Genomic DNA, 14872 nt, shown 5'->3' with positions numbered 1-14872 from the left:
ATAAACCAGTGTTTTGCAATGCTTGTAGATTTAAATGTTACAGATAATGCAGACACTGAAGCCTGTAACCACAGGACCTGAGGGGGGGGGGGGGGGGGGGGGGGGCGGGGAGGAGAGAGCAACAGGGAATCAGAACTTGTGGAACAATCTAGGTACCTGGAGGAAAAGTATTTGGCTTGCTTGTAAAATTCATTCTCTGACACACTTGTGGTTTTAAATAATGCTTACTCTTGAGAGTGGCTGTTGGGCCACCAAAGCAGGTCAGAGAAAGCAGAATTACAGGTTCTGAGCCTAAAAACTGCTGGAGTTGTCAAGGTGGTTGTGCAGTGTACTTTGTCTACTAGGGGGGCAATTGCATCATTTCACCCCTAAGTGAGAGAAAATTATTGAATAAAAGGAGTCAATTCAAGTATGCCTTGAGGAGACAGAGGTAAAGTCTATCTGATTATAAGACAAACTTACTTTGAATTTAGAGATACTATGTGTGACTTTTACTGTAGTTTTAGTACCACACCCAGTCTTGAAACCTTTCCGTTGCCTTTGTGAAAGGAGTAATAGTGGCAGTAGCTGTTCTCAAATGAGAGATTGGGGAAAAGGAAATAGCTTTCCCTTACTGCTTTATCTTCCTTGAATATTCATTCTATTTGATGTTTATTTTGCTCTTCAGGCAGCTACAGTGAAGATTTTGAAGAAGAAACACATGCTAATCCTGCTTTTAAAACTGAGGGAAGTCAGGTGAATCAAAACATCACGTCAGCAGTTGATTTAAGTCCTCAAGAACAGGTATAACTTACCAAATGTTTATATTACTTGCATGAATTGTAAAAACTCTGCAATGTGTAACTGTAAATATAGTAAACCTTTCTATAATATGTACTATCTGAAAGAAGATAATATACTGGTCCTGGGACTATATTGTTCTATTAGGGATGTAAACTTTCCTGTGATAAATCACTTGAAAGGATTCTTGAAGTTCTTCACAGGGTTTCCTGCTTACTAATCCTTTGAATTAAGAACTCTGGATCGTCGTGCACAAATGATGAGCTCAGGTTGGAGCCTCAGAAGGGGTAGTGATTAATCTCTCTCTTGAAACTATTAAGGTGGCATCTACATGAACAAGTGGCACAGACTGAGGGAAGTAGTTCTGTACAGAGAAGCAGTTTGGACAGAGGACCCAAAATCTACGCTATATGAGCTTTGGGGGTATTACTGTCAACTAGCTTAGTCAGGTCTTTTGATGTGGAGCATATTTGGCTGGAGCACATCAGGTGCATTCCTAGACCACATGTTCTAATTTGGTTTTTTATGAAAGGAGTCCATAGAGCATCACGTGTTCATCTATAATAGATAAATGTTTTTTTTAAATTCTTTTTATTTCTAATATTTCTAATAAATGTTTGTAAAGAACAAATAGAATGGAAGTATAATGTACTTACTACTACATTATTTTCTTTTATCAAATTACAACATTAAAAAACTAGGGAGGTGCGAAAATATTATTCCATTTATGCAGAGTAGCGTTTAGTTTCTGGTCACTTGTGAGAGGGTTCATAGAGTACAGGATGTTGAAGACCTTTTGGCATCCTAAGGAGAGAAGTGCATATTCTTGGAGTGCCAAGAACTGCTTAGTTCTAATTTCTAAGAACTGTTCTTAGGTTTTGGACCAACTGTTAAAGTCCATCCAGATTTTTTTTTTTCCTGAAATTCAAAAAGTAGTATTTTGTTTCTTTCTTTTTGTTAGGAAGAAGGAAACACTGGCATGCTGGCTAAAGGTAAAACATAAACTTTGATCAGTATGAGAATACTAAATGTAACTTTTTGAAACTTTCTTACCGGATTTTTACTATTTTGCTATTTTTCACCTGATTTTTTTATTGTCATCTACTGGAAGTCTGTTGGACTGAAATGGTTAAAAATTAATCTACATGTTAGCACTTCAAAGTGATCATCAATATAATTTTTTACTACATCTAGTTAGTACTCAGATTTTGATGCTTACAATCAGAGTCAATCAGTTTATCATTAATGACATTAAAATAATCTCTATAGCATTTTTTGCATGACAAGATTTGGTATACTTCTAATTCCAATGTAGACAGAGTATAAATAAGAGAATTGTGTTTTCTTTAACATTTATTTTCTTGGTTTTAGTTGTATTACTTGATTCACAAGATTCAACTACAGAACTTCAGAAGGCTGTTGAAACATCAGGTGTAGCTCTAGGTGAACATTATCTGCCTGAAGAAGTCAGTGGAATTGAAATGAATGAAGCAGGTAAGGGTTGCTTTAAAAGAAAACAACCACCAAAACACAGAACAAAACTCAAACCCCAAAATCTTACTTTAGTAGAATAGGTGGCTCTGATGTCTTCATTTGTTAATAGGTTATCAGTGACCATGAAACCCTTGGCTTTTAGTAACACATCTTGATAGAAAGAGGAATTATTTCAGGAAAAAGTAATGTTTCTACTAAAAAGACACCTTTTTACAGTTGTTTATTGTAAAGTTGCTTTTGACATTGCAGTTTGTTTTTTAAATACCATCTCCTTTGGTTATTCATCATAACCAAAATTTGACAGCATTGAGCACAATTATAAAATACATTGTCTTATCAAACTGTACAGCAGTGTATGCCAGTGTATCCAGAGTATGGCTCTGATGGCATCTGTTAAAATAGTTATGTCACATAGGGTGTTAGTTTGAGTACTGATAAAATATTGAGGGAGAGGCATGCAAACTGTAGATGAGACTATTTAATATGTACTAATTAACTTGACAACTGTTTATTTTATAGTAAAAAAGAGATTTTAAAATATTTTTTTCGTAACTGAAATCACTGTTCTCACCACATAATAGACCAAGCCAGTAACGGAAACACAGGCTCCAGTGGGATGCTTTCCAAACCAGAAAATCTTGTAGTGTCTCTTATGAGCCTGCATTTTTCACAGGCACTTCCTATGGACAAACCACCAGCGACATTGAAGCGTTACACCAAGCATACCATCATATTGATCAGTCTTTGGGGGACACTGATGAGCAAAAACTGCACGATTCTGCAGTGGCAGACTCGGAATGCTTAGTGCAAGGTGTTTCACAAAATAATGACATCTATTCCAAAAACATGTCAACTATTGAATCAGGTAAATACCTCAAAGGAAGGCATGTATTGTTCAAGCATGTAAAATGAGTGAACTAGTAATATCTTTAATACTCCATTAATAAAACATTTTTAAATGTTGTGCTTTTTACAAAAATTTTTTCTAAGTTTTGGGGGGTTTTAATTATTTTTTTTTTATTTTACATTGATTAGATTTGCCTACTGTGGAAGAATTGATGAAACCAATTAAAGGACATTCATGTAATATCAGAAATTTTGATGTGGAGCCTGAAAGGTATTTATTTCATAATGCATTTTAAGAATTGTAATAACTTAAGTCTATTAACTATTTGTGAACAACAGCTTACTAAACTCAGCTATCTTTTTCCTTAATTAAATGCTGAAATTCCATTATGTCTTGCACTGGCATTATGGCATATGCAGTGAACTGTAAAATGAATATACAGGGTTAATTGGTTTAGACCAGGGGTTCCCAAACTTTGTTTGAGTGATAAGCAGCAGTGTTTGCCAAATCACTTGGAGTGTTTCTTACTCTCACAGCTACCACAGCTAGGATCTCTGCTTTCCCAGTCTTCTGCTCTTTCCCCTCTGCTGTACATGGATTTCAGCCCACATCCTATCCTAGCTCTCCAATCTCCATAATATAAGATCAAATCCTCTTATTCTGCTTACTCTCATGATTCTTCCTAACCTGCACTTCATACCTCCTTCTGGTTTGCTCCAGCTGTTGTGTCTAGAGCAGAACACACAGGCCTTGGAACTGTCAGAAATAGGTTAAACTTAGCAAATGAGTTTTGGGAGCCTATTGTACCTGCACCCAGCAGAAAGTACCATTCATTGTTTTATTAGCATCAATTGCATCCTTGCAGGTGTTCATCCTGTGGCCAAGTTTGGTACCTCTGCAAAAAGTCATTGCTGGGAAATGGCTCTTGTTCCACAGTGTGGGAGCGAATCTGTATAACTAAATCTGCAAGGTTGTTCTTAAAAGAAGCCTAGTGGCTCTTTCAAATTCAAGCAGTCTTTACAGCCAATACCTAAAGGAAAAATGGCCCACTTTTTCCCGAGTTGATAGAAAAGCAAAGGCCAAAAGTCTTATTATATATGACTTTATTTCTTTCTCTTGTAGTCCTGTGAAACTGGTAGGCAGCACAGCAAATGACCTCATCAGCCACTCACCCTTTAAAGAGCACCAGCATAATGCAGTTTGGGAGACAAACTTACTTGAAAAATTTAACAGACAAGAGAGCGTCTTTCTGCAGACAGCTATGAATGACAATAACTTTCAGAGGGTGACTGAGAAAGAAATTCAGACAAGTGAAGTACAGCCTGATGTACTAAGAGAAAAAGTAGTACAAGACTCCCTGCTTTCACAAGGCAGCAAAACTAAACAAGTAAGTAATATCAACCAGACTTTTATTATATGGAAATACATTTAAACTTTGTATATTTTTAGACTGCGTGTCATTTGATTATGCTCTGATGCTTAAAAATTGAGAGACTCTTGCTGTTTTTCTTGAAACTCTCATGTTACCATTGCTGTTGGTAGAGGTAGCCAAATCCAGTGGACTTTGGCACCAGCAGGATTCTTCCTGTCCCAGCCCAATATGGCACTGCAGGGCTGCTGCAGTGCCATGTCCCCAGCTCAAGCTAGTAGCGAGTCTGAGCACGTTTCCATTGTGGGGAGATGTATAAATACACACAGGCTCAGAACAGAGACCATACCTACAGAGAGGACAGCTAGAAATACTGCTCAATGAGAATGTAGGAGAGACTGCCGTGATCAATGTAGGGCTTAGACAAGTGTACTGACCAGCAACCTGGTCATGTCACCAGCTGCTTTACTCTTATTATTTTCCCTCTATTTCCCACACTTGTTCCTAGTTGATCTACCTTAATCTCTTCCTTTACCTAGTTTTTGTCCTTTCCCTGAACATCCTGTAAGTTTTGCACATTCTCACAATCCTCTCAAACATTCCATAACAAGATTTACACAATCCCAAATCTTCTCCCTGCATCCGCAAATTCTCTTCTCTTTGCATCCCCTAAATGAGTCCCACATGCCTTTAGGCAATCACCTCTTCTGTCTGCAAGGCATTGTGGGGAGAGAGGTTGGTTGGCTGATTGATCCTGGTGGATTTCCCATCAGGGCCCACAGGCTAAGCTTTCTCAATTGCTGGTCTTAGAAGTGTGTGCTCCATTTTTGATGATCAAGTTCATTAGCGTTCCTCTGCCTGCCACTGTTCCTCTCTTCATTGCTGGGTTTCTGTGTTCACTGTGATTAGCCTTTTGTCACGAGCTACCTGCTTTGGTAAGCTAAAGATCCTGTAATGTAATACAGCTTCCTACAACAATTAAACAGAGCCGGTACAGAATACTTGCACTAGGTATACTTCTGAAGTAGTAAAATTCTGCAAAATTACATACTATTAATGTCCTTAAAAATAATGCTTCCTGCAGCCCCAAGTCTTATATCTTGTAATTCTGGTAACTGGGTCTATGTTCTTTGAGCAGTGAAAGCTACTTCAGATCACATAAGAATCGAAAACTTGTTTTAAACAAATGTGTTCTATCACAGGCTCTTCAGTCTTGTTACTTGAAGAATGAAAGATCAGAATCAATGACAACTAAACCAATGTTATACAAGCATATCAGAAGTCCAGCATCTTCACATAAAAAGAAATCTTCATATGGTCCTCATGGGGTGGTTAGAAGTTCTGGGTATGGGAAACCCAGTTCACCCTCAAAACAGTCTTTTCCAGTTAATGAAAAGAAAATGCCGAAAGAAACTTCCAAAAAGACCAGTGTGAAATCCAAAAGTCCTGCAGATAGAGCAAGATCTAAAGGTAATTTTACCATAAGAAGTCTGAGTTTTAAGAGCCAGAGAGCTTTGCTGTTCGTGGTTCATGTTAAAAAAAAAAATAAAAAAAAAAAAAATAAAAAGTTGTAGAAGAAATCTAAACCCAAACAAAATTAAGTACTGAATTTTTTCTGTATTAGAATGAAGTTGCTGGAAGAGAGACTCTTAAATAAAGCTTTGCAATGTAATCTTGTTTCATTTCCACTCTCATATACCACCACTATGTTTGAGGCTTATCTGTTGTTCACCAGTAGGACCAAAACAGTAGAAAAAGCTGGTGTTCGAAAGTAAGTATCTACAGGTTACATTTTTCATTACAGTAAATGCAAAGATTTGCTGACACACTAACTTCTGTGTGTGATGCTGAATTTCTGTTCTCAGCTCCTATCTTTGCTTTCCTAGAGTACAAAGAAAGCACTAAAAAGAAATATTTTCTGTTCATGTCTCTTGTAACACTAAGGAAAGGGCAATACCAGTGCAGTCCTGTGAAAGCTGAGTTACAAGTAAAGGTCTGAACTTTTTTCTTTTGGGGTGAAGCCTGAAGAGTTTCATGAGATAATTCAGCTTAGTGTCTTTGCAGACAATGTTTGCTATCTCTGAGGCATGGGAAAATAACTCTACATATGTGCAGGTTTTAGCACACTTCTAGCATGTAATGCTTTTAAAAACCCTGCAAGTAGTGTTGGGGAAAAGCAGTTTAGGATTATGTTGCCCATCTTAGGGAGATGCTTCAGTGGCAGCTGTCAAACTAAGGGACCTTAGTTCCTTAGTGCATTGCTGTCGCACTTCCTGGAGAAGAGGAGGATGTACAGCCAGATGGAGGTGGTGAAGTGAAGGACGAGTCCTGAGAAAATGAGGCCACTAGCCTCATTCAAACATGTTCTTCCTTCTCGAGCTATAACCATTCTCCATAGCAATTTTGGGTGACTTCAGAAGTTAATCTCACTGGGATGCATTCTGCAGGGGCCTCTCAAGCTAGGAAGAAAATGGCATTGAATCAAACAATCCCCTGATCATCAGTGCTAAGGGAGCACCTTTGTGAGGGGCAGTGTGAGAAATGTGAAAAGTATTAAATTTGGACAATGATCATTGCCAGTTTGTTTTCAGGTATAACATTTCTAAGCAGGAGCTCTTACCTTAAATCACTGTAGGCTGAAATGAAATGACAGTTGTAGTTACCATCTGTATTTCAGAAGACTAAGATGTGAGTAGTTCTATGCATGTTGGTTACTCTCTAGGGGGAACCTCCCCGATTTTTAATTTCCAGTCAAGTTGCTATTTGATGCACAAATAAATGTTACATGTCTTTGTATGCTGTCTGCGCTCCAAAGTTCATTTTGAAAATTGCTGTGTCTTATCTTCACCATAGCTTGAAATACATTGTGTTTCTGTATACTTAGATAACTGGCCACTTCTTGAGCAGAGAACTGAGGTTAAGCTTGTTCCATGAAGGATTTATTATCCAGCTACTGTTTCAGTTGTTACCTTGGGTTTTGTTTTATCTTGTCACCAGTTCCTTACTTTAAAAAAACCTACATTTTCCATAATGTCTCATTGCTCTCAAGTTTCTATATTTAATTCAAAATTTGAGTTGTGGAATACTTAATATATATGCCTAAAGGGTGGATTTTTTTTGAAAGAACATTAAATTCTGAATTTAATTTTGTTCTGTTTTACTTTCTGCCTAAATGAAGAAGCCTTATTTGCTACTAGGATAATAAGATCTGCAACAAATGAATCAACTTTGAAGGGAAGTATTAACAGAGTTATGCCTGGCCAATCAGTTGTTAATAATCTTGGACACCAGGCTGTGGATTATTGCAGGCATGTAAGTAATAATCTGATGCTCCTAGTTATAGTATGTGCAGCTTAGTTTGCAAGCCTTTTTTATCAAGACTTTTAATAATTATCACAAGATTGGCAAATACTGAAATACCGAATAAAGACTTTAGTCAAAAACTAGTTTTTGCTTTTAAAATATAAGTATAATCATAGTGCTTTTTAGTTGCTTGGATAATTCTATTGCTTGGGTGGTTCTGTATTCTTAAAATTGGAACACTTATTAATTTCTAAAAATTACTGTTTTGTGGTAGAAAAGGGGAAAATTTAAAATAAAACTTCTACTTAAAAGTATTGTTATGAATGTTAAATAGTACTACTGTTTGGGGTTTTTTTCAATTTTCATTACATTGAATATCTAATAGTATCTTCTGACTTCTCCAAGATGACTGAATTTGCAGTACCATGATGGAATTTCCTTCTTTCTTATAAACTGTATAAAAAATTAATCATTGAATACCTAAATCATTACAGCTTTTCAAAAAGTAAGATGCATAATAGAATAATTCTGGCAGCCATGTAGTGGCTCTCATATGAGAGGTGTTTGTTTCTTGTTGGTTTTTTTAGCTTGTTTTCCTCATACGTACTTTGGAAATGAAAGTAGCTTATTAAAGTAAATGTAGGATGTTTTGCCATTAGAATGTTGGTGTTTTGGTTTTTTTTCTTTTCAAGTGCCTTTATGTGGTTGCTGAGAGCAGACAAGCCAGTTAAATAGAATCGATGAGCAGAATTTTTGGTAAACAATCAGCTCAGTGTAATGTTCCCCTGAACTTTTCTCTTCACTAGGATTTATCATTTTCTCCTATCAAAACTTGTGATAGGGAACTATATTTGCTAAAACGAGTACAAGTTGCAGAGGAGGACCTGAATACAGCTCGTGATTTGATCCAACAGCTAACCAGCACAGTTTCACAAAAAGAGAAAGAAATAGAGACAAAGATAGTAGAATTGAAAACACAGCATGAAAAAGAGCTTTCTCGGCTGGGTCAGGAAAACTATGTTCTTCAGAGTAAGGTACTTTATCATCTTGTATCCTATTACTATAGAACAGGAGAAATACTGCTTCTGAAAATTAAATTAAAATTATTTTACATGAGTTGTTAATGAGCAGAAAATCCAGATTTACACACACTGCTAGCTTGTAAATACATACCCGCTGCTGGGTTTATTGCCCATAAGACATGATCTTTTTTTTCTACAGAGATAAACTAAGTTATCCTGAGATCCTTTAGATATTTTGAGAGCTCTGCAGCAGTGTTTTTTTTTTTTAAAGATTTAACTCACTCTTAGGTTAAAAAAAATGAATAAGAGATTAACAGATACCACTGGTTATAGATAAGTACTATATGTTAGGATACTGGGGGGTTTTTGATGGATTTTTCAATGTTGTGTTCTGTCTATATGGCATATTCCCAGGGTTATTCCACTATACCCTCCTGTCTAGATACATAAGAACAGAAGAGGGAGGGTAAAATTTTAACTTTTCCCAAACTTTTTATACTTTGTTCTGTTCTGTAATGCTTCTGTAAAACTCCAATAATAAGATTGGCTCATGGGTCTGCTTTCATATCTTAATGAAACAGTTGACCTATTTATATTATAAAAGTGTAGTCTTGTAGAGAATTCCATATTGTTAACAGAACTTTCTTATTGTGTGTCTTTTTCTTTCTGAAAGTTAAGAAGTATGGAAGAGCTGACTCAAGAAAAGAGATGGACCCATCATACAGCAACAATTCCTGTCACTGAAGAAAAACTAGCACAAATACAAAAAGAAATTGAAGATCAGGAGGTCATTATTCAAGGTTATCAGCAGGTATACCACACAGCATATTGAGCTGTTTTCTACCCAGTTTCAGAAACAAAATTACGTAATGGTTACTTCTTTTCTGTGGAAAACAGTTATCATGCTGTCTGAAAACTGCATGAAATTTAGGTGTGAAGAGCAAACATGTATTGCACGTTTAAAAAAGTATTTCACACTTGTCTAGTTTGAACTAAATTATTCCACGATTCCATGTAACTCTTCTAAATTGTAAAAATATGCTGACTTGTCAGTTGAGAACAGGGAAGATACTTTATGGCCAATAAAGAACCACAAACTTTTTGCCGCAAATGTAGTAGAAAGCTAGTATTTTTAAGGAATATTAGAAATCTGAAGGGATCTGTTTTTAAGATGTTTTTCACAGGATGTGTGGAAACCTTATTAGTGTGCCTGATTTTTTTTTTTTTAATTACTTAAGTGTAGAAATAGATAATGCAAGCCTAATAATCCTTTTGAATACTTGCAGCTGTAAAATCAAATAGGTTAGTTTAACCAGCTTCCAGCTGGTGCTCAGCAGCATTTCTTGGTATGGGCACAATGTCTTGCCAGTATGGCTGTGAGCATCCCAAATTGGTGATGGTTTGTGTCTGCAGGATTGGAGCATGGGCAGGCTGAGCTCTGATCTATCAGCACCCATCCATGTATGTGCTTTATGAATATAGTTGGGATAGCTTTGCAGAGGAACTGGCCTAGGTTCTCCAGAGTGAGCAGACACTTGGACAAGATTGTAGAGGTCACTGTATACTACTTTAGCATAACGATAATGAAAGTAGATATTTTAGAAACTTAGTAATAAAACATTTAGTGTTTGCTTCCACTGTTTCAGTAGGCAAACTATACAAATCATAGAAAATTGGTTTTGAACTGAATAAAACAGTAATTTATGAACATTCTTTAACTTTGTCTCAACTTAGGAAAATGAGAAGTTATACAAACAGATGAAAGAGCTACAAATCCAAAACAAAAAAAATGAGGAACAAATGTTTAAGGAGAATCAGTGTTTAATGTCTGAATTAATAGTCCTAAGGTAGGCTCATTTAAACATCTGACCTAAAATCTCTGGAATTCTCAGCTGTGTTTATTATTCTATTTATGAAGAATCACTGCAGAGTCTGTCAGGTGCATGTTTTCCAGTGTTTCTTGGGTTTGTGGTTTTGTTTTTACTTTTGAGAATTGATTTGTGTTGATTATGGGCACTTAATTCTTAGTCTTCTTGCTGATGTTGGAGACGTGGGAAGACTCGAGTCTTCCATTTGGAGAATATTTCAATGCTAAAATTCAAATACTCTTAATCATATCACAATGTGTAATACATATACTACACTTGATCTGGTATTATGCTCTGCTCATGTCAAAATGTTTTTGACAAGATACAGAGTAGACCAGGGGCCACAGGAGATCCTGGTAGTGGAGGAACCATTAGATTCATAGCTCTGTAGGTCCTGTAAGATTTGCATCCTGTGCTAGTAATGAGGAAAAAACCCAGCAATTGCATGTACTCTTAATTTACAAATCTCTGCTTGGGAGAGGCCCGTGAATGAGTTCCACTGATGCTGAATAGGTTTGTTTCCCTCCTTTGTGTAGTCCCAACAAACAAGTTTGTACAAGGTGAGAAGATTTCACCTTAAAGGTGAGATTTTTTTTCGTATGAAGGAGTACTGCACAGTTGCTTCTTTCTTTGTTTTGAGCCTGCATGAACTGACTTTGTGGTACCATTTGGGGGGAGGTTGGTTTTTAGTACACCACTGTTAGTATGCCAGGTCACCACATTGCATAACTGTTTTTGCTGTTGCTGTTTAGAGAAAAGATAGAGAAGACTAATACCCAGTCACAAATTGTGCAGGATTCTGAGCCAGCCAGAAATCAGAGTTTCACAGAATTGATTTCAGAGCTTCGAGCAGCACAGGTAGGTATATACCAAGCCTGTTTTTCATGTGTTCTCACAAAAAATGCATAAACATCCATATTTTAAACTAATAATGTAAATTAAGTATCAGAGCATGCTACTTTTCTATAGTGTTAATTACTTGTCACATTTGTATATCACAGATATCTCATCAAATGAACTTTCAGAAATAATACCCTAAGCCATAGATTCACTGAAAGAGGTGCAGTGTTGTCGTGTTTAGTGGCAATTCTGAAATACCTTGTCAGAGCTTGCAGGAAGTAGTGATAGCTTTCCCACATAAGACAAATCATGAAGAATGTTTATCCCTGCTTGTACCAAGTACGTTCTAGAAAAGAATATCAGAGTGAAAGAATCTTTTGTTATTCAGTCGTGTAACTTTTTCTCTAGTCCTACAGATGCTTGTGGTTTTGAGGGAGGGTGTTTAGTAAGCTTCTCGTTAAAATTAAAGGTTTTCAGGAACTTCTGTTCGCAGCTTACTGTAAGTGGGGCACTGTTCTGTTACACACTTCCTCTGATAGTTAGACAAAAAATTAAAAGCTGCTTCTTCCATTTTTGTTTTGGTTTACAGTGGGTTTTTTTAAAAACAAAAAGAAAAAACCCCCAAAAACCAACAACTGGTTAGGTAGGTAATAAAAGGATCTGGATCCAGTGAGCTTCAGGACCAGTGGAGGCATTCCTGGTCTGATAGAGCTGACTTTGAGCTCTTAAGACTCCAGAGACTCCCCTAGTTCCAACCTCATAGGTGCTGCTGCTACACTTCCCTGTCCCTAGGTCCAGCCTGTAATGAGACCAAAAACAAGATCCAAAGATGGAGAGAGTCTCACAGACTAACATGGTCAGGCACACAGACAGCACGGAGAGTAGTGTCTTTGCTCACACCACAGAAATACAAGCAATACTGTTGGAAACACAAAGAGCACATATGGCCTGATCCTGTTCAGCAGATCAGGACAGGAGTTCACTAGCAGTACCACACCACAGTGTATGCATATACACTGGCCCTTGCTGGCCCTAGACACTTGGTCTATTTACTGGCTTGCCCCAAAATCTCAGTCCTGCAGTTGCTGCTTCCTGCACCTACGGATCCCTAGGACCAAGGGCCTCCATCTCCTGAAGTGATACTGGCACTGAGACCTTTTGTCCTACATAGTCTTGAAGTTTGCTAGTGATCATGCACAAACAAACAGAACAGAGAGTGCATGCAGAAAATGGCAAGAAATAGAACATAGGAAGATGAACTGTTGGACAGTACATCTGTCCATTTAAGCTAGAGTCTTAAGTCTTAGAAATAAGTAAAGCCATTTTCTTTACTGACTCTCTCAAAAGGCAGATATTTTCTACTTCAAAGACAGTTATGTAGCACTTATTTTTTTAATTTTTTTTTTTTTTTAATTTAGCTTAAGCTTTCCCATGCTCTGCTATAGCAAGGCCTGAAAAGAACATCCAAATTAGAAAACTTTATTGCTGCTGTGGTCTGATGCATCTGCTGTGATTTAATCATTTTATGGTGAAAAAGCATGCTCAGGTTTTTTTAAGACAGTGTGGGTTTAGTTTTTCTTGTCTTATTGTTTTCTCTAAAACTCAGAAGGAAGAAGCTAAATTACAAGAAGAGATAAGACATCTCAAACAAGATAAGCAAGCTCTTGAGGTAGACTTGGGACAAGCAAAGAAGGAGAGAGATTTAGCAAAAGTCGAGATTGCATCCTCATCAGGTAAAACACCTTCATTTTGTTGAATAATTTTGACTCCTCTGTGCCTCACTAAATAAATATGTAACTAAAACTTGTTTCTTATTAAAATAGTCAAATGCATTTAGACCATTTCCAAATATTGTCTAAACTTATAGGAAAAGCATACAGTGAAGGACATGCTACAGCACAAATACTGTTGCATTTAAAATCCTAATTAGGGTCTGGTTTTAAAACTTCACTGCAGTAACAGGACTGTCAAAAGAGTAAATGTATGAAACGGGCTGAGAAGGATAGTGTTGACTAATTACTTCTTCAATATATAATTACTATTAAAAAAATACCAAGGATGTCTTATTCTTGTAGGTGAGAAGTCTTACGAATTTAAAGTTATGGAAGAATCATACAAACAGGAAATTACTCATTTAAAAAGACGACTTCAGTGGTATGCAGAAAATCAAGATCTTCTGGATAAAGATGCAGCCCGTCTTAAAGATGCAAGAGAAGAAATTGAGAAGCTAAAACTAGAGGTGATAATATCTACCTTTATCTAAGAAGTTGGAATGTTAAATTATTTCTTTTCTAGTGATGAGTATAATGTAATTCTGTCCTTCATAATCCCATTTTTCTCAAGAAAAACTGTTAACCTTTAAATCAAATGTGGAGTCTTTATATGCAAAATTGATATTACTGCATATGCAGTGAGACTTGCAAGTGCAGAGTGCTTAAAAATCTGGTTTTGCTCCTGTTGGACATCTTGATGATGATGCTGGAAACAAAAGTAATGTGTTTCCTTAAAACCTGCAAATTTCTTGACTAAGAAAAGGTAGTACATTGATACATTAACAACTTGAAACATCCCTCTTGTCATTCTCTTTTCTTCCTTTTTACTCCAAGGTAGCAGAGGCAACACTTAAATTTTTTTTTTTCTTAAATGCAGATCCTAAATTCTTTCTTAGACAAATTCTCTCATTGCTGTAATGGGGAGAAAAATGCCAAAACACTCACAATTTAGAGCAAGCAAAACTAATACGCATATCTTGAATAGTACTGAGATTTGCATTGCCTGCTTGTCAGTAGGTTTGACTTAGGATTCACAGAAATAAAGAACTTTACCAGTGATGAAATATAATTGATCACGGAATTTTTTCATGGTGTTTTATTAGAGAGATCAGAGATGAAAGGACGTGCTTCTCAATGAGCATCCAGGAAACAAGATCCCTTAAACACCATCATATCAAACTTTGATCAACATATCATTGCTGTGAAAGAAAATATTTTTATTTGCATTTTCTCCAGGATGGACTGGTGTTTAATAACAATGCAGGGCTTTGACTTCATAGAAACTATCAAATTAGTCAAACTATGTTGGCATAAAAGCATTACTTATGCCAACATTGCCAATGTGAGAAAGAAATCAAGATAGGAACACTTCCAACTATACAAGGTGTAATATCCCTGTACAGTGATTGTGGTGGTTAGTAAAGGTAGGAAATACCATTTTAGATTAAAGCTTTGAGTCTTCGTGGTCAGACTTTATGGGAGTGCAGAAGCGTTAGCTATCCAGTTCCTTCCCCTGATCCTGGGAGTCAGCAGTTATTTAGACACAACATAACATTCCTTTTTGGCTGTTTCTGTAT

General features: G+C 36.6%; 1 protein-coding gene across 16 annotated transcripts in view; it reads left to right on the top strand.

Annotated features, from left to right (window-relative positions):
* CEP162 (centrosomal protein 162) overlaps positions 1–14872 on the top strand; it is a 51477-nt gene that overhangs the window by 19741 nt on the left and 16864 nt on the right. For 15 of the 16 annotated variants that reach the window (XM_074861977.1, XM_074861984.1, XM_074861978.1 and 12 more), the window contains 14 exons: positions 668–783; positions 1742–1772; positions 2152–2274; positions 2948–3139; positions 3310–3391; positions 4244–4508; positions 5693–5960; positions 7669–7802; positions 8600–8827; positions 9489–9626; positions 10550–10662; positions 11436–11541; positions 13130–13256; positions 13599–13762. In XM_074861977.1, coding sequence (XP_074718078.1) covers positions 668–783; positions 1742–1772; positions 2152–2274; positions 2948–3139; positions 3310–3391; positions 4244–4508; positions 5693–5960; positions 7669–7802; positions 8600–8827; positions 9489–9626; positions 10550–10662; positions 11436–11541; positions 13130–13256; positions 13599–13762 — 2087 coding nt within the window. The remainder of the gene's footprint in view (positions 1–667; positions 784–1741; positions 1773–2151; positions 2275–2947; positions 3140–3309; positions 3392–4243; positions 4509–5692; positions 5961–7668; positions 7803–8599; positions 8828–9488; positions 9627–10549; positions 10663–11435; positions 11542–13129; positions 13257–13598; positions 13763–14872) is intronic. The other variant, XM_074861981.1, reaches the window with a different exon arrangement.

Source organism: Strix uralensis, chromosome 3 (genome assembly GCF_047716275.1).
Source record: "Strix uralensis isolate ZFMK-TIS-50842 chromosome 3, bStrUra1, whole genome shotgun sequence".
Taxonomy (NCBI): Eukaryota; Metazoa; Chordata; class Aves; order Strigiformes; family Strigidae; genus Strix; species Strix uralensis.
The sequence above is the reverse complement of the archived record's forward strand: the minus strand, read 5'-3'. Positions and strand labels throughout refer to the sequence as shown.